This window comes from Arvicola amphibius, chromosome 1 (genome assembly GCF_903992535.2).
Source record: "Arvicola amphibius chromosome 1, mArvAmp1.2, whole genome shotgun sequence".
Classification (NCBI taxonomy): Eukaryota; Metazoa; Chordata; class Mammalia; order Rodentia; family Cricetidae; genus Arvicola; species Arvicola amphibius.
The window spans coordinates 164,443,393-164,461,686 of NC_052047.1; the positions used below are offsets into that span (position 1 = coordinate 164,443,393).

An 18,294-nucleotide genomic window follows, 5' to 3' on the forward strand; every position below is an offset into this window, starting at 1 on the left:
ATTTCGCTTATGGCTTCATGTTTAGAAAGTTTTTATTCCACCATGATTCAAAAACATTGATCTTTATTTTGTTTAGTTTTTACCTTTATAGGCCATTAGAATTCCTTTAAGTAAAAACTATAAAATAGGGCTGCAGATTTAACTTTCTATCTGATGTTCCTGTTATTATGAAAACAATATATGTGGTCACTGACTCGAAATACTGCCTTACCATATACAAAATCCCTACAGAGTCTCGGGTTTACCGTGCGCTAAATCATGTACTCCATCCCGAAAGATTCTTGGGTTTGTTTTCAGTTCTACTGTCTGAGCTGGCGTCTCACAATCTTTGTTTGTAGCTTTAATAATACATTTTAATAAATGGGCAAATCCTTATTGTTCCGTAGAATCTTCCTGGCAAGCCAGACATATCTGTCCTTACACGCAAACATCAGGAATTTGTCAAAGAGGAATTCATTTTTCGAGACAGGGTTTCTCTGTGGCTTTGGAGCCTGTCCTGGAACTAGCTCTTGTAGACCAGGCTGGCCTCGAACTCCCAGAGATCCACCTGCCTCTGCCTCCCGAGTGCTGGGATTAAAGGCGTGCGCCACCACCGCCCGGCGAAAGAGGAATTCTTACCGTGTGTGTGAATGTCGGGGTGAGTTTGCGCAGAACTGTGGTGTTGCCACCACTGAGCTTCGCCCTCTGAGGATGCGGGAACTCTTCCACTGTCTGTTTTCTTTGATTCTTGGGGTATAGTTGTGAAAGTCCTGAGCCTTCATTTTTAGGTCTATCCCAACTGCTCCCGAGCAGATCATACCAAAGTCGTGGCTCCTGCTCTTGTAACTTAGATGGGGTGCCCCCCCCCCGCACCCTCCAGTGATCGTGACTTTTCATCAGAAAGGTGTGTAGGTCGCAGCCACAGGTCGCAGACTTCACTCACTCTTCCGCGTTCACTCCCATTTCCTGGACAGAGAGCCGCTGTAATGGCAGGCCAGGTGTCCCCGACAGCTTTGGACTTCTTTACTACTGACCTATGCTGAAGCAAGGTTTCGGACTTGTTTTCTTTAAACTTGCCAAATAATTTTCTTTCTCTTTTCCTGAAAGCTTTCATTAGGGAGGAACATTAAGTTTTATAAAGTGTTCTGCATCTGTCAAGGGGTGCATCTGTAAGTGCACTGGCAGTAATGTGTTTTTCAATACCCAATTTACCCTTTTTTCCATAGACTTTTAGCACTTTACTTATTTATTTATTTATTTATTTATTCATTCATTCATTCATTCATTCATTCATTTATTTTTCCCCTGTCAAATACAAACCGGTTTTTCCTGAAGAAGCAGGCTTGGTTCTGTGCACTGCAGGAAGCTATGATTCTTGGTTGACACGTGTGGAGTTCTGTTCTGGAAAGGAAGCTTCCTTCCCTTAGATTTGTTACCAACTTGGTTGGCTTTGGCCAGAAAGAAACAATGAGAACATTTGATTTTGGATTTGGAACCGTGACAAGGTTAGACCTCCTTTGAGCCCTCTCTGACTAAGGAAGGGAAGCTGAGAAAAACCAGGGAGAAGGAGGTATTGAAAGCCAAGGCCTCTCCGACTTCAGGTTCAGACCTCAGTGGTAGCCTTGACTCTGAGAACCCAGGGGAGCCTGCGTGGGGCTGGGAAGGTCCGATGCGCAGGCCGCGTACCTGCCAAGCTCTCTGCCCCCTTCTCATTTATGGAGTCTCAGCTCCATTCCCTTCAGGATTTTCCCAATAGGAATGAGCTGTATCAGTTGACTTTCCATTGCTGTGACAAAATACTTGAGATGTGTCGGATTTGAGAGGAAAGGTTTAGCTGACTTATGGTGGCTTGCCTGCGTTTCTTTAAGCCTATGGGGCTTCATAGTGGAAGTATGGGGGATAATGGAGGATGACCCCACGGTATTTGAGACACTGGGAGAGAAGGGGGGCCAGAGTCCCAATATGCCCCTCAAGGACATGCCCTCGATGACCTAACTTCCCCATGAGGCTCCATTTCCTGGCCAACTCATCACCTCCTGATAGCACCATCAGCTGGGCACCAAGCCTTCAACACAGGAACCTCACTGAGAGGCGTTTGAGATCCAGTCCCTTAGGACTGACTAATTGCTAGCAGCCAGGAAGTTCCTTCTGAGAAGCAATGTGGGCCCTTTGTGAGCATAGCTGGAAGGCCCAGCTCAGCCTGCCTCCTGCTGTGGTGGGCCTGGGAGCATTCCGGAGGCCTGGGAGGCCTGGCCGTCTCCACAGAGCAAGTCTGTTACTCGTGTTGTGCCAAGTTCAGTAGCTTTTTTGGTCAAGTTGACTTTATACTCCGAAGAGCCTGTAAGAAAGAGGTGCTTAGCTTGTGCCGAAGGGGGCGGGGAGTGTGATGTAAATAATGAGAATTCAGAGGCTTGGGCTCTTAGCAGCTCTGCTCCAGAAAGGCAGAGTTTATTGTGTTATTGCCTCTGGGTGTGCTTTTCCTGAGAAGGCCAGAAACAAATTCTAGCACAAGCCTGCGTTTCCTCCAGGAGAAGGGTAACTCTCATTAACGCTGCAGACGGGTTAAGGACCCTCTAACTGATGCTTGCCTTGTTGTGACTATCATGGAAAAGGCTGATCATTGCCCTTTGACCTTAGCACTGAGCTGAAAGAGTGTGCCTGACTTGGTTTCCCCCTTAGCGTGGAACTGTGGCATGACAGATCACAAGTTCCTAGCCCTCATTTCCCTTCTCAGCAAAGTCTGTTCCCTGCAGCCCTGTGCTCCTCTCTGCATAGCGATTTCCCCTTCTCTCCCTCCTTATTTTCTTTGACATGGGCTTTTGCTGTGTAACACAGACTTATCTGAAACTCGTGGCAAGCCTCCTGCCTCAGCCTCCCGAGAGTCAGTGTACAGGTGTGCCCACCATGCCTGGCTCCTTTTCAGACTTCATTAGGTGCAAACCTCGTATCACTTTGTCAATGGCATCTAGTCTCTGCCGTTCACATCGTCATGCATCCCATAATAGGTTCTGTGAAAAGGCTCGCTGGGGTGGAGAGGAGAAAGCAGTAAGTAGGTTCCCCCAGAGTCAGACCTGCATGTACACCACTGGCTGGTTCTATCATGCCGCACGTGCTTAACTGTCAAGCTATCATTCTTCAGATGACCGTGAACCCTACCACAGCCCAGGATCCAAGTAGCCACGAATGCTGATTTCATCTCACTTTCTCGGCCACGAGGCACCATTTCTCGTTCTTTCTTAACTGTTTGGTCTTGACTTCTGCCAAGCCAGATCTGGATGGTAGGCTATGGGTTGCTAAGCCCTGGTGAATGCCTCAATGTTCTGATGTCTTTTCTGACATCTGATGTCTTTTACTCCACAAGACTCATACCTGCTGTTGACGGCAGCATCTCGCTTTGCTAACTGCTTATGAACTGTCAGCTTTGGTGTACAAGTGAAATGGGCCCAACAAAGGCTGTTCTTGGCTCTGGGCTAGCCTCTTCTCTCTGAAATACTTGGGGGACAAGTGTTTCAGCACCTCCATTAAGAGCAGTGGGAAGAATCACAAATGGTGACCGGCCATATTGGAAGTGAGTCTTGTGAGAATGAACCCTTAAAACCCTTGAAGTTCCCTCTGTATAAGCATGAAGAGTGTTCCTGTGGTCCCTACAACTGACTCGTGACACTTTGCACTATGACACTTGTCTGAAGCCATCTTTTTCTTTATTTATTCTTTCTGGGTTTTGGAGATAGAGTTTCCTTGTATAATAGCCTTGGCTGTCCTGAAACTCACTGTGTAGACCAGGCTGACCTGGAACAGAGAGCTCTGCCTACCTCTGCCCCGTGAGTGCTGGGACTGAAGGCGTGTGCCACCATGCCCAGCGTGCAGCCCTCTTCTAAATGGGGGAAGTCCCTTTCTCCTTGGCAACTCTGCCAACAGAGCGGCCCTGGGTCCAGACACAGATCATGGGATTAGCCCTCCTTCTCCCGACTCAGTTGACACACGACTGCAGGTGCGGCGAGAACACTAACCCGTATGGCGCGCTGCCAAGAAAGCCACGTCACTGACAAGCTCTGGGAAGACAAGAGCTTTATTTTAGGTCTTCTCACCATTTTTCCTGAGCATCGTTGAGCAGTGGATAGAGCTTCCAAGGGTGTAAGCGAGAGCTTTTGTCTTTTTTGCTTGAAGTTTATTCTATAAATTCTGTTATATTTTCCCCATTTTATATCTATTATATATACATGTATATATATATTATGTATTTATATTATATTATTATAATATTATATATTAATATTATAGTATTATGATATTATATATTATGTATTTATTATATATATATACATGTATATAAAAGATATGATTCATGTTATGTAGCCCAGGCTACCATGAACTCATAATTCTCCTGCCTCCATCTTCTGGGTACTGGGACCCCAATCCCAGCTTGTCTTTTTATTTTCACTTATTATTTATTGGTTTTTTTTCAAGGCAAGGTTTCTCCATGTAGCACTTGCAGTCCTTGAACTCACTCTGTAGACCAGGCTGGTCTCGAACTCAGAGATCCACCTGCCTCTGCCTCCCGAGTGCTGGGATTAAAGGCATGTGCCACCACTGCTTGACTTTGTTATTATATATTTAACATACCATTGTTTATAAAAACATTTCCCTGTAGATGCTTTTTTGCAGTTAGAAGGATGTTGTTGCAACCTAATTCTAGAATAGTCCTGAAGTCTACTTCAGTGACCTAACTTCTGAGAAGGTTTTGGTCAGTAATAGTGTCTGGAAATAAATGCACCCCTGTAACACCTACCTGGCCCCTGCATCTGTGGGTTCCACATCAGTTTATCAGTTCCACATCAGTCAAATACAGATAAAAATATTCAGAAAAATGTGTTTCTACTAGACATATGTTGATCTTTTTCCTTGTCATTAGTCTCTAAACAAATATAACAACTATTTAAGTAACTTAGGGATCATTGAAAATACATACGATATGCTTATGATATATGGAACTATAAAATATACAGTCTTATGCAAGGGACTTGAAAGTCTTTAAATTATGGTATCCATGTTGGGGTAGGGGCCTTGGATCCCACCCACCCCCCCCCACACACACACTGGTACTGGGCATCCGATAAATGCAAGTAATACAAAAGTCACATAGAATATTTTCCTTGCCACAAGAAGCTCAATCCTAGAGAGTTGTTACAATCTGGATTTCGACTTGTGCTCTGCTGAAGTTGGTGTAATGCTCTTGCTCGTCAAGAGTCTGCAGCCCCTGCTTTTGCTTGTTTTAGATTTGCTTTGGATTGTTCAGTACAAACTTTCTGGCTGCCTTTTTTCTTCTTGACCCCCCTTGGGAATTCTCTGAGCAATATTACTCCTGGTTCTCTACTCTCATCTGTGGGTAGCTCCAGCGTTCTTGTAAAGATTTAGCCTAAGCTTGCATGGAGCTGTGGTTTGCCCATGGTTAGGCTGTGCAGTGTTAGACTTGGGCTCTGCTAGGAGCACAGAAAAGCCCGCAGGTAGCAGGTTTAGATTCCTGCGAGGGCTGGACAGTTGGCTGGCTTGGCCTCACTGTTTCTGCATCTTGCTGGTGCTGGTGAAGAAGAGAGAGTCTTTCTGATGACTCAGGGGCGTCGTGCTGGACAGCTCCCAGCCTCTGCAGTGTCCTTCCAGCTTCCGGCCAGCCTGGGACAGGAGCGAGGAAATGATCGCTCCTCACACCTACCAAAGGCGTGTCTGGAGAGCTGTGTGGACGGGAGCCTGTGTGTCCTGTGTACGAAGCAGCTGGCTTGGGCTGTGCTTGGAACAGTGTGAAGGGCAGGCAGGTGGTCCCAGAGCAGGGCGATGTCGGGTACTTGCAAGAGCAACTGAGGTCCTAGTCTTAACCAGTGTAGTCTGCTTTTGTGCTGGTATGTGTCCTTCTGGAATGATGGCATGGTCCCACCCCCCTTGCTAGGATCTTGGTAAGGGTGTAAGAGGGTGGGTATCTCTTAATGCCACCATGAGCAGTCTTCCAGGTCAGACTGTGGCACAATTTGGTGTGGCTCCAACCTTAAGAAAGCAGTCAGAACCAGGAAGGATGTGTGAAAAGTGTCAAGAGCTCATGACTCACAAGAGGCAGGACAGCCAAGTAGCTAGAAGCTCCGGGTTTGACATTGGGCAGACAGTGAGCTCAAGGCTTCCGAGCAAGTAGCTTAACCTTGCAAATCTCTATTTTCTCAACTGTATGATGGCCACCAAGTGGGGGACCCCGTGAGAAGGGATCCAGGGAAGCAGTGAGTGAGTGACCCTAGCTCTCTGCCTACACATAATGGGAGGATCGTGGAGGGTGTGTTTACTCTGAGGAAGAGATGGCTGGTGAGCAGTGGTGGCTGGGTGCTGAGACACTCACTCAGAAGATGGCTTTGCAGGAGCGCACAGTTCACAGCCATGGAGAAGTCTGTGCAGCTTACCCGCCTCCGCAGGTCGTGGCTTCCGACCATCAGACTTGCTGGTAGATGCCAGGTGGCGGCAGTCCTGGGGACGTCTAAGGGCAATGCCTGTTGTGGGAGGGAAGGTGGCCTCTCGGTTCTCCACTTTCATCTCTACAGTAACAGGAAATAGAGCAGAAAGGGCCTGACCTTTGGCCTGATCTGAAGAGCTCATGAAGCCAGCAATTGTATAGGATAAAATTAAAAGGGAGGAAAGAAAGACTTGTGAGTGAGCATTGGGTGCAGGCACCAAGCTTATTTCTTTAGAGGGTTCTCAACCATTTCCTCCCCTCCCCAACCCCATCCCTCCCACCCCCGCTAAGCTTGCCAGGGCTGCCAGAAGGAGGAACCACAGACATCCTATGGCTGAGTCAGCAGTCATCTCTGGAGGCTGGACGCTCACTGAGGTCTCTCTCACTGTCCTCCTCCTCAAGTCCCCTCTTACAGGGACACCCGTCCTAGCGTGAAGGTCCACCCCACCCCCCAGTGACCTCGAATGTGAGCATTTAGGATGGTGAGATAGCTGAGCAGGTAGCACTCCCGTGCAAGTCAGGTGACCTGAGTTCCATCCCAGAAGAAGAGACCTGACGCCACAAACATATCCTCCGACCTCCTTATGAGTGTCCTAACACACATGCCCATGTGCACACATGTATCTTTAAATTTTTTTAGAACTTTTTAACAATGTAAGTGTTTGCATAGAATGTGACGTAATGTATGTAATGGTGTAAATGTGTATTCCATCATGAAGAAAATGACAGTAAAAAAAATCAGTACGTGAGACAGTTTTTCCTTTCCAAATATTTTCCCATCCATTATTGGTTGACTCCAGCTAGGGACCCCATGGATGGGGGACAACCATACAGCCACATTCTGAGATGTGTATGAGGGGTTAGGACTTCAACTGAGAGTTTGGGAGAAATACAGTAGAGCCCATAAAACTCATGACAAGAAGCTTATCCTTTTTGTTACAGCGATTGTCACTCATAGATGGCCTTCAGAATGTTTTTGACATGCCCTTTAAACAGTGTTCTGTCTTGATTCCCTTCTCTTAGGTGAACGGCCCTTTCCCTGCACGTGGCCAGACTGCCTTAAAAAATTCTCGCGCTCAGATGAGCTGACCCGCCACTACCGGACCCACACTGGTGAGAAGCAGTTCCGCTGTCCGCTGTGTGAGAAGAGGTTCATGAGGAGTGACCACCTCACCAAGCATGCCCGGCGTCACACCGAGTTCCACCCCAGCATGATCAAACGATCAAAAAAGGCACTTGCCAGCCCCTTGTGAGGTGCTTCCCCATGGCAGCCAGGCAGAGATGGTCCCCGGAAAGACAAAGCTCCCAGGAAACAGATGGACACATGGAAGCCCGCCCCAGCCAAGGCGTGCTGGTCACAGGAGGTCACTACTCTTTGGTCACTATTCTGATACTCTCCCTGTACTGTTTCCAAAAAGCACATGGTAGCCTAAGATCAAAGTCAACATTTGGTCCCCTTGCAGAGGCAACTTGGAACCGTCTCTTGACTGTTGGAGGGCAGGCAAATGCTTTTGGTATTTTCTTCTTTGTTTTTGGGGGGTGGGCGGGAGGGGGGGCAAGGCCAAGACTCGGGGTAGGCGTTTGAAGATTCACACTGGTGTACATACGTCTGACTGGGTGAGTTGACCCCTGGCCTCCCACAGTGACTCTGGGTCCTTGATGCTTGTTGACTCTCAGAATCGTTTCCTTCTCTTTTAATGTACCGACCAGCGTGTTTCAGTTTGTTTAGCGGAACCACTCTCCTGAATCACTTTAACGTTTGAGATTTAAAAAAAAAAAAAAAAAAAAAAAAAAAAAACCCTCCATAGCACAGCCGTCTTTTATGCAAGCAAGAGCACACCTACTCCAGCATGATCTGTCATCTAAAGACTTGAAAACAAACAAAAAAAGAGTTACTTATAGTCAATGGATAAGCAGAGTCCGAATTGACACTAATCAAGACAGACCTTCGCGAGGTCACGATAGTCCGGAGCTTTCCAGCCCTGCTTTGTAGGACTCGTACTATCGGAACATAAACCGCACTTTCGTTTTCTAATACCGAGGGTGAGTAAGGTAAATACATGCTTTGAGGGTAGAAGCAGACGTTCTGTTTGGCACCACGTTATAATCTGCTTATCTTTACAGTATACTCGTTTCCCTGAGAACCCGTAGCAGAGATGTGAGGGCAGAATGTATAAAACACATGCTGAGGAGGAAGAGGAGGGGGGGGAGGTGTTTTGAAAGATGCAAAAAATGAGCAAACAGTTTGAGCTTTCATGAATTTGTTTGAATTTCCCCATCCTTTCAGATGATGTCATCTTATTAACTCTCATGACACAGACCAAGAGCTTTCGGCTCTTTCTAGTGTTAGTTGATAAATGGGTGCATAACCATCGCCAGGCCTGGAATGCCTGTTTTTGTTTTTGTTTGGGGGGGGGATGTTTCTTGGTCGCCTTCCTGTGTTCCTGTGAGACTCCTACTATGAGGTGTAAGAATTATATCAAAGGAAAGGGAGCTGAAAGATGGAAAAACAAAAACAAAACAAAAGTTTGCCCCCATAAGTAGTAAGTATGAAGGGAAGACACCACAATAACTTCAGAGGAGACCCTGCAGAACAGCCCCCTCTGGTGAGCACAGGTCAGAGACACACCTGAGTGACATCACACCACCAGCTGTCTGCATCCGGAGCCCTTCCACTACGCTCGGATCTAGGTGTCTACAATGGCCTAAACCACTATCTCCATCCTATGCCATTTACTGAAAACGGCCAGAAAAACAAACTCAGTTTTCGTAGTTTAAAAAAAAAAAAAAAAAAAAAAAAGCAAAAAAAAAAAAACAAAAAAGCGAAAACGAAAAACTCAAACGAGGGGAGTCAGCAGCGATCGCGGGGAAATGTTTACATCTTCTTCCTTCAGAAAGACCACTTTCTGACGGTTTTACCTGCTATCTAGAACAGAGAGCTACGGTGCCCTCTAGTTTAGCCATGTGCCGCACATGGTGTGCAAACTCGGGGTTCTCACCTACGACGAGCTCCACATTTCACCCGGCGAGGCTCACTTCCATCCCGGCAGCGGGCGCTCCCGCAGCGGGCGCGGGGCACAGCTGACTCTGACTTCCAGTACCACAGCCATCATTAGCACAGTGTTTTCTGTTTAACCAATGGAGTCGCATCAGGAGTTCTATCCAGAGAACTGCTTTTAACATTAGGGACTGGGAGCAGTCCATGAGCTAAAAAGGAAAGTGTTTTCTCACGAGAAAACATGTCAGGAAAAATAAAGAACACTTTCTACCTCTGTTTCAGATTTTGAAACGCTTATTTTAAACCAAATTTTAATTTCTCTGTCCAAAATAAGTTTTCAGGACATCTGTTCTTCCATATGAAATAGGTCAGGCTGCCTATTTCTTCCTGAGCTCATGGAAAGGCTATGCATAGGGTCCTCTGCGCGCTGCCTTTTAGTGAGTGAGGAGTTTGAGGTCGCCTAGCAACTTGCTAACTTGTATAAATCCAGCTTTCCCTCACAGAAAGAAATGAAGGAAAACACAGTCGGTGAAAGACAATCTTCTCATTGTTTCAGGAGTGAGTCTGTATGTGGCTCTTGCCGAATGCTTAGGTGGATAGAAACGCAGCAACTTGTCTAAAAAAGAAATACACAATTCCTTCCCAGAAGAGTTGCTACTTGCCTTTCCAAGTTGTTGACAGACACACATTTGATATTCTCTTCTATGTTCTAGTAACGTAACGTATCAACTCAAGGCTTTTTATTCTTTGTGATAAGTCCTGTTTTGCGTCTCAGAACAGGAGCCAGCATCCTAATTAGATTTACTACACGGAGATATGGTTCAAATAGGACTACTAGAGTTCGTTGAACACTAAAACTATGAAACAATTACTTTTTATATTAAAAAGACCATGGATTTAACTTACACAAATCCAAATGCAGGATAGTAATTTTTGTTTACTTTTTTAACCAAACTGAATTTTTTGAAAGACGATCGCAGGTGTTTAAAAAGAAAGAGAAGCCGTTTTATCTAATACTGTAAGTAGTTGTCATTCATGGGCAATATACTAGTTTTAGAGGTAAGGTATCTCCTCTCCTTGGTTAGGGAAGAAGAAAGCCCTTCACCATTGTGGAATGACACCCCTGGCTTTAAGCTCCACATCACGCTTCTTTTGAGAATTATATTTGGTAGTTACAATTACAGAAACCAGTTAGTTTGTCAGTTTGCAGATAGGTTTAGCAGTACTCATCGCTCTGGGTAGATAAGATGTTCTTTCACAGCGGATGAATGGTCTGTAACACTGTAAGATACTGATCTTTACAACTGTTTAATCAGTTTTATTTTTGTACAGTATTAGTGACCTAAGTTATTTTGCTGTCCCGTTTTTGTAAATCAAATGAAATTATAAAAGAGGATTCTGACCGTAGGTATTTTGTACATATGTATATATGTTGTCCAGATAAAAATAATAAATGATGAAGATTAAATTGTCTTAGCCATTATGTTCTTCCGTAGGGTCGCGTTTCACTCCGCATTGAGTCGCGTTGTTAACTGCAGGGCTGACTTTTTAACCCTGTGCCTTTCACGGTGCAGCATGATGGGATACATTTGTGTGTATTTGCTCCTCACAGACCTCCATGGGGTACACGGAATGGAGGCCACTGGAAACCACTGCATTATGCCGGAGGGGAATATTTATTTATATTTTGAGGTAACTCGTGTACAGGCTAGGGATAGATCAGAAAATGTTAACAGCTGGGCCTGAGCTCCTCTGTGATGGGTTAAGAACAGAAACAGTTTTCCAAAGCCAGGCAGGGGGAGACGTCATGGCCAGCAAAGAAGATTACAGAATCGTGTGTGTGTCTGTCTGTCTGTCTTCAAGCATGCATGGGAGTGCATGTGTGCGTGTGATTCTTGAAATCATACCAGCTGTTGTCTAGCAAGCTCTTAGTGTGTCCTAACCGTGGTACGAAGTGTCTAGCAAGCTCTTAGTGTGTCCTAACCATGGTACGAAGTGTTTAGGTTTCTCTTGAATCTGTGCAGCAGCTGTGTGTGGTTTTGTTGTTTTCTCTGTCTTAGGTGAGGAAACTGAGGAACAAATGACTTAGGAAGAATGCAAGTAGCATAGACAGTTCAGGGTGAGTTATCTAAAATGCTTAGATCCAGGAGGTTTTTGGATTTGAGAGGCTTATTTTGGATTCTGGGTTATTTGAGTATACATAATAAATATTATCTATATATATATGTATGTAACAGTTCTTATGGATATACCCCCAAAAACACATTCATGTAGTTTTTTAATTTAATTTTTTTTAATAAAAGAGAACTATCTTTTTCAGTATATATACCAATCCAAGTTCCCATTTCCTCCCCTCCTCCCATTCCCTCCACTTACCCATCCCCCATCCACTCCTCAGAGAGGGTGAGGTCATGTATATTTTTTTCTAGTTTGCCCCGCTGGCGATTGATCTCAGGACTTCATACGTGCTAGACTACTGTTTTTAGCCCTCTTTTTTTATTTTTTAAATCTATTTTATTTTGTTTTGTTTTTCAAGACAGAATTTCTCTGTCCTGGAACTCACCCTGTAGACCAGGCTGACACCAAACTCAGAGATCCGCCTGCCTCTGCCTCTGCCTCCGGAGTGCTGGATAGAGGGCATCTATCACCATTGCCAGGCTTTTTTATTATTTTTATTTATTGTTTTGAGACAAAGAATTAGTGAGTCACCCAGGTTGGCCTTGAACTCAGTCTTCCTCCCTCAGTTGTTTGAGTTGCTGGGATTACAGACCTGCACTCCCAGTCTAGGTTGGTGATTTTGCTTTCTTTTTTCTTCTTTTTCCTGTAAAGGAGCCTCTCCCTCCTCCGCCGCCCCACCTCCCCTCTCCCCCAATTGCATGCCTTTCCCTTTTTTCTCAACGGAGCTTCACTTGGTAGCTGAGACTGGTCAGCTGGCTATGTGACCCAGTCTGGCCTTGAACTCTCAATCCTACTGCCTCCAATGCTAGGATTAGGCTGTGCCACCACACTCAGCTCAAAGTTCATGTTCGTTTCATGTGCAACTCTAAAAACACCCTGAAGGTTTGTATAACTGTGCTTTGACTGCAACACACAATGAGGTCAGATGTGGAATTTTCTGCGTGTGGAACCATGTTGTGTTCCAGGTTTCAGATCATGAAGCATTTTGGATGTAAAGACTAGGGGTGCTTGGCTTCTGTTGTAAAGAATGGCTGAGTGAACCCCTCTTTCTGTGCCTGTTCAGAGAAAGTAGTAATCCACCTGGCTTATAAATCCTGGCTTAATTTGTCAATGTGGACAAAAAGTGGCCAGGTCCCTGCAGTCAAGGTTACACAAGGGTGGAGGAAAACAGATAAGGAAACAGATTATCCCCAGGATCTCAAACAAGAATGGTGATGATGACGACGACGGTGTCGTGAGTGGCAGTGGTGTGAGGTAGGAAAAGGCTCCTTTATGGAGAAGGCTCAAGGTCACTAACCATTTCCACTGGGACATAAAGGTGCCAGCATGCATAGATGTGGCAGGAATCTGGGGGAGCTTGAAATGTGATCAGCATTTGGGTGGACTTGGAGGAGGGCTGGGTGACTGCATAGAGACAGAAGATGAGAAAGAGGGGGCCCTGACGAAGGTTCAAAGGTACAGTATGTTAGGATCTAAATGGATTTCAAGAAACGCATTCTGGGTGCTGCATATCCGTATTATGGGTATGGATATTAGAGACACAAGAGTGGAAGCCTGGTGATCAGCAAGGAGGCTGTCACCCTTGGCAGGTTGGTCACAGCACAAAGTCATTATATCCGGATACCATTTGGAGTTGACGTCAGGATATGAGAAGGCAAGACTCCAGATAATGACCTCAGGTTTGTCATCCAAGCAACAGGTAGACCTTAAGTTGGTCACTAGACACAGAAGAGATGAAGTGGGTGGTGGCAGGAGGGAGGCCATGGATTCCTCTTCAGACATGTCGTCTCATCTAGGAATACCTACAGCACAATCAGGGATACAGCCTTAGAGTTCAAACAAGAGTCTGGACTGGACAGTCGGTAATAATAGCCGTGGATGACAGTAACCAAAGTCAAATAAGTAAAGTCCCAGGGTCATGAAACAGCAGTCATCAGAGCTGAGAGGTGAAAAGAGCTAGGAGAGACGTAGAAAACAACAAAAAACAAAAACCTGAAGGGTCGGGCATGTTGGTGCACACTTTTAATCCTAGCACAGAACTCTGTATATTCAGGCCTGCAGACAGATTTTTCTTTGGGCCACCAGCTCACAAAAAACCAACCAAACAAACAAACAAAAAAAACCCAAAAAACAAAACAACAACAATAAAACACAGAGACTTCTTATTAACCATGAAAAGCTCAGCCTTAGATGAGGCTTGTTTATAACTAACTCTTATAACTTAAATTAACCCATTTCTATTAATCTACGTGCTACCATTTTGTTCCTGGCTTTTGCCTCTCCTGCATGTCCTGTTTCCCCATCTCCTCTATCCCTCACCTAGATTCATCTCCCCTTTTTTCTCTGCCCAGAAGTCCCTCCTAACCTCTTCCTGCTTAGCTATTGGCCATTCAGCTGTTTATTAAACCAATCAGAAGGCTCCTTGGCAAAAATTCATCTTCACAGTGTACAAAAAGATTATTCCATAACACAGGCCAGTGTGATCAACACAACTACATAGGACTCTGGGAATGAGGCAAAGAGCCAGAAAACTTCAGGGTACGTGGGGGAGGATGCTTTGTGTGAAACAGTGTTGAGGTATTGAAGTGAGATCAGTGCTGAAAAGCCCCCACCATGCTGAGGAATCGTGACCTGGCAGAGCCATTTCATTCAAATGCTGGAATCTGATCTGATTGGGCATGGGAAGGAGCAAGTAGGAGGGGAATCTCACAAAAAGAAGGAGTCAGTTATTGCATATTTTGCAGAAAATAAAAAAAAAGGACTTGATCAATACAGATTTGACCAATATACAGCAAAAGCCAGAAAAAGGGTGACACACAAGAAGGGACAACGGGAGAAAATAGAGCTCACATGTCATTGAAACCTCCTCATTAGAAGGTAGTTTCTCAACTTGAATAAAACCAAAACCACATGTGTGTATATGTGTGCACACACATGCATGTGTGCATTCTTATGTATGGCTATCTGCAAAAATCATTTGTGTGTGCATACTCATATGTGGGCATACTTACATTCAAATGCTTATGTGGGGGTAGATGTTCTTGTCTTAGAAAATTCATGTGAGAAAAGCAAAGACTAAAAGCCAAGCTGTTAAAACACAAAAGGCCAGTGAACATAGTTCAGTCACTAATATCAAAAGAGATGAAACTAATAGAATTTAAGATAGAAATAGCTGGGTCCCAGAGATGATTCTATGTCAGCATCTATTATGTGAAGATATAACAGTAGTTAATTGTTCAGTTACAACCTCTGGCTCACTCCTGCACAGTCTGGGAAGTCCTGTCCCCCTAACCCCCCAAATCTCACATGCGCAGAGAGAAGCCCACTTCCACATTCTGAGCAGCTACTGCAGCTTCTTCCCCTGAAGTTGCCAGCAGCCCAAGTCCCAGCCTAAGCTCAGCTTTTGACCACACTTGAGCAGAAACCCAGCTTTTGGCTGACACCCCTCACCTACAATCCACAAAATCTCCCTACTTTCATTTGAGGGCATGACGTCTCTGGCCTTGATCTCTGGGACCTGAGAGCTCACCCAAGAGTTGCTCTGCTAAAATATACCTGTTGTTATACTTTTTCAGTTTGGTTTGATCTGGCTTATTGCATCAGTGGAGAAACTTAATATGAGGGTAGGGCAGAATACTAATAACTTTCTATCAAAATATAAAGTAAAATGACAAAGCGGGAAGAACTGATTAAGATGTAGCCCAAAAAGTAATGTGAATAATGTGTAATTCACAAAATAGTTCGAGCTGCCCCGTAAATCATAGCAGCTCAGGTTAGCCTCAAACTCAGAGCAGTCTCTTCACCCCAGCCTCCTGAATGGTGAAAGACATCATTCCAGATTTACACATTACTTTTAAATAACCACAAAACTATGTAACATGAGACTATAAACAGCACATAGATTATGTCTTAGATACTTTTTAATTACTGTGATAACACGCTGTAACCATGGTGACTTGTGGGAAAAATAAGTTTATTGGGAGCTTAGTTTCAGAGGGTTAGTCCATGGGCATCATGGCAGGGAGCATAGCAGCAGGCAGGCATGGTGTGGAAGCAGTAGCTCCATTCACAAGCAGGAGGCACAGAGAGAGCTAATTGGGGTTGGAGGATGGGCTTTTGAAACCTCAAAAGACACACCAGCTCCAACAAGGCTCTTAATACTTCCCAAACAGTTCCACCAATGAGCCTATCGGGGTGCGATTCTCATTCAAACCACCAGTCTACATTCTTTGATCACCAGTCAATGAAGGGAATACATAACAGAATCAACCAAGATTTTAGGGTTAAAGTGTTTGGATGGCAGAGGCAGGAAGATTATGGGTTCAAGGCCAGTGAGGGGGGCATGGGGAGATGGGTAGGGGGGAAAGGAGAGGCGAGGCGAGAAGACAGAATGACTGACTTCCTTAAAACTCTTAGGTAAAGCCAGGTGTAGTAGCCAGCTCAGGAGGTGGGGGCAGGCATACCTCTGAGTTCAAGGCCAGCCTGCTCTGTGTAACAAGTTCCAGGCCAGCCAAGTATACACAGTTTCTTTTGCTTCTTTGTTTGCTTGTTTAAGTTTTAAGGACCAGAATGAGGACTCAGTAGTTGAGAATATATTGCTTTCGCAGTACTCAGGTTCTGTTCTAGTACCCACAGCCAGCAGCTCATAACTACCTTAACTCCAGCTTCAGTTAGAGTTAGGGTCCATCAACTCTGGCTTTCAGGGGTACCAGCACTCAAATGCATATATCTTAACCCAAGCACAGGGATACATAATTAAAAATAAATCTTTAAAAAATTTTAGGTCAGACTGGGTGGTGGTGGTATACGCCTTTAATCACAGCACTCAGGAGGCAGATGCAGGCAGATCACTGTGAATCTGAGACTAGTCTAGGCTATGAGAGCGAGTTCCAGGACAGACTCCAAAGCTACAGAGAAACCCTGTCTCAAAAAAAAAAAAAAATAATAATCAGGTCAAAGAAAAAAATCAATGTATGGAGTCTAAGGCTACCAAAATAGGAAAAAATTCAGATATTCAAAATACATCCTAAATAGAGAAAATTTCAGTTTTATTGTGATTGGTTTGAATAAGAATGGACCCATATCGTGTATTTAACTACTTGGTCCCTAGTTGGTAGAACTGTTTGAGAAGGATTAAAGAAGTGTGGCCTTATTGGAAGACATATGTGACTGTTGCTTTGCAGTTTTAATTTTTTTTTCTTTTTTTCTTTTATTTATTTAATATGTATAGTGTTCCGCCTGCAGGCCAGAAGAGGGAACCAGACCTCATTATAGATGGTTGTGAGCCACCATGTGGTTGCTGGGAATTGAACTCAGGTTCTCTGGAAGAGCAGCCAGTGCTCTTAACCTCTGAGTCATTTCTCCAGGCCCAGCTTTGCAGTGTTAAAAGCCTATATTTCCAGTTAGCTCGCTCTCTCTGCCTCATGCTTGTGGATCAAGATGTGAGCTCTCAGCTACTGCTTTAGTGCTATGCCTGCCTGCCTGCTGCCATGATGGTCATGGACTCACCCTCTGAAACTGTGAGCACCAAATTAAATTCTTTCTCTCTCTCTCTCTCTCTCTCTCTCTCTCTCTCTCTCTCTCTCTCTCTCTCTCTCTCTCTCTCTCTCTCTCTCTCTCTCTCTCTCTCTTTCTCTCCCTCCCCCAGGCAGACTGGCCTAGCACTCCCAGAGATCTGCCTGCCTCTGCCTCCGGAATGCGAGGCATAGGCTAGCTCAAACATTTTGTCTAAGTTGCCTTGGTCATGGTGTTTTGTCACATCAGTAGAAAACTAAGACACTCGTATACTCATATACTTTGTTGTACTTCATGAATGTGCAAATATAAAATAAGCAGTGAATTCTAGGAGCCATAAAATGGAAACAACCAATAAAGGCACGGGTAAATTAAAGAATGGGATTTAAATACAGACTGAAGAGAAATAGAGCTCTGAAGACGCCAGTAAAACAGTTCCACCATGGAAGCCAAACAAGAACCAAGCTGCCTATTGTGAATGAAGAACACACAGCTAAAAGATATAATATACTAATAATTTTGGACACTTTAATGAAAACCCATTGGTTTTCTAGGAAGAAATTTCCAGTGGGTGAAGCATATAACTAGACTAAAATACTTTAAAAACTAAAAAAAAAAAACCCAAAAAATAAAAAAAAAAAACATTGTTTTTAAAAGGCACGTGCACTTTAAAAGCATTGCCAGTGTGGGGGGAGGGGGCAGGGCAGACATATGCCATAGGGTGAAGGCGTAAGTCACAAACCATCCCACACCAGTTTGGAATTATGATTAATAGAATGGTTATTTATTTAAAGGGGAAAAACTTACAGATCACTGTCCCAGACAACAGCCCTCTGTGCGATCAGGAAAGGAGCCTAGAAGCCAGAAGCAGAGAGGAGCCTAGTAGCCCAAAGCAGAGCCAGAAGCAAGAGAGCAAGCCGAGGGCAGTTGCTGCTTTTTTAAAGAGAGAGAGACCACACCCCAATGGGCTGGTATCTCAGCGGCTATTGGCTGAAGGAGCGGAAGGAGTTCCCCCAACACCAGGGCATGGCAGTGCCTCTGCCCAGCTAACCATGTGTCTACCCACTTTAAAGAGTAAGCAGAGCTAGGCAGTGGTGGTGCATGCCTTTAATCCCAGCACTAGGGCAGGTGGATCTCT

At 44.8% G+C, this 18,294-nt stretch overlaps 1 protein-coding gene across 1 annotated transcript in view; it reads left to right on the plus strand.

Moving 5' to 3' along the window:
* Klf9 (Kruppel like factor 9) overlaps positions 1-10,932 on the plus strand; it is a 27,630-nt gene extending 16,698 nt beyond the window's left edge. The window contains exon 2 of the mRNA XM_038324682.1: positions 7,490-10,932. Within this exon, the coding sequence (XP_038180610.1) occupies positions 7,490-7,719 (230 nt within the window). The 3' untranslated portion in view covers positions 7,720-10,932. The remainder of the gene's footprint in view (positions 1-7,489) is intronic.
* Positions 10,933-18,294: the final 7,362 nt, after the last annotated feature.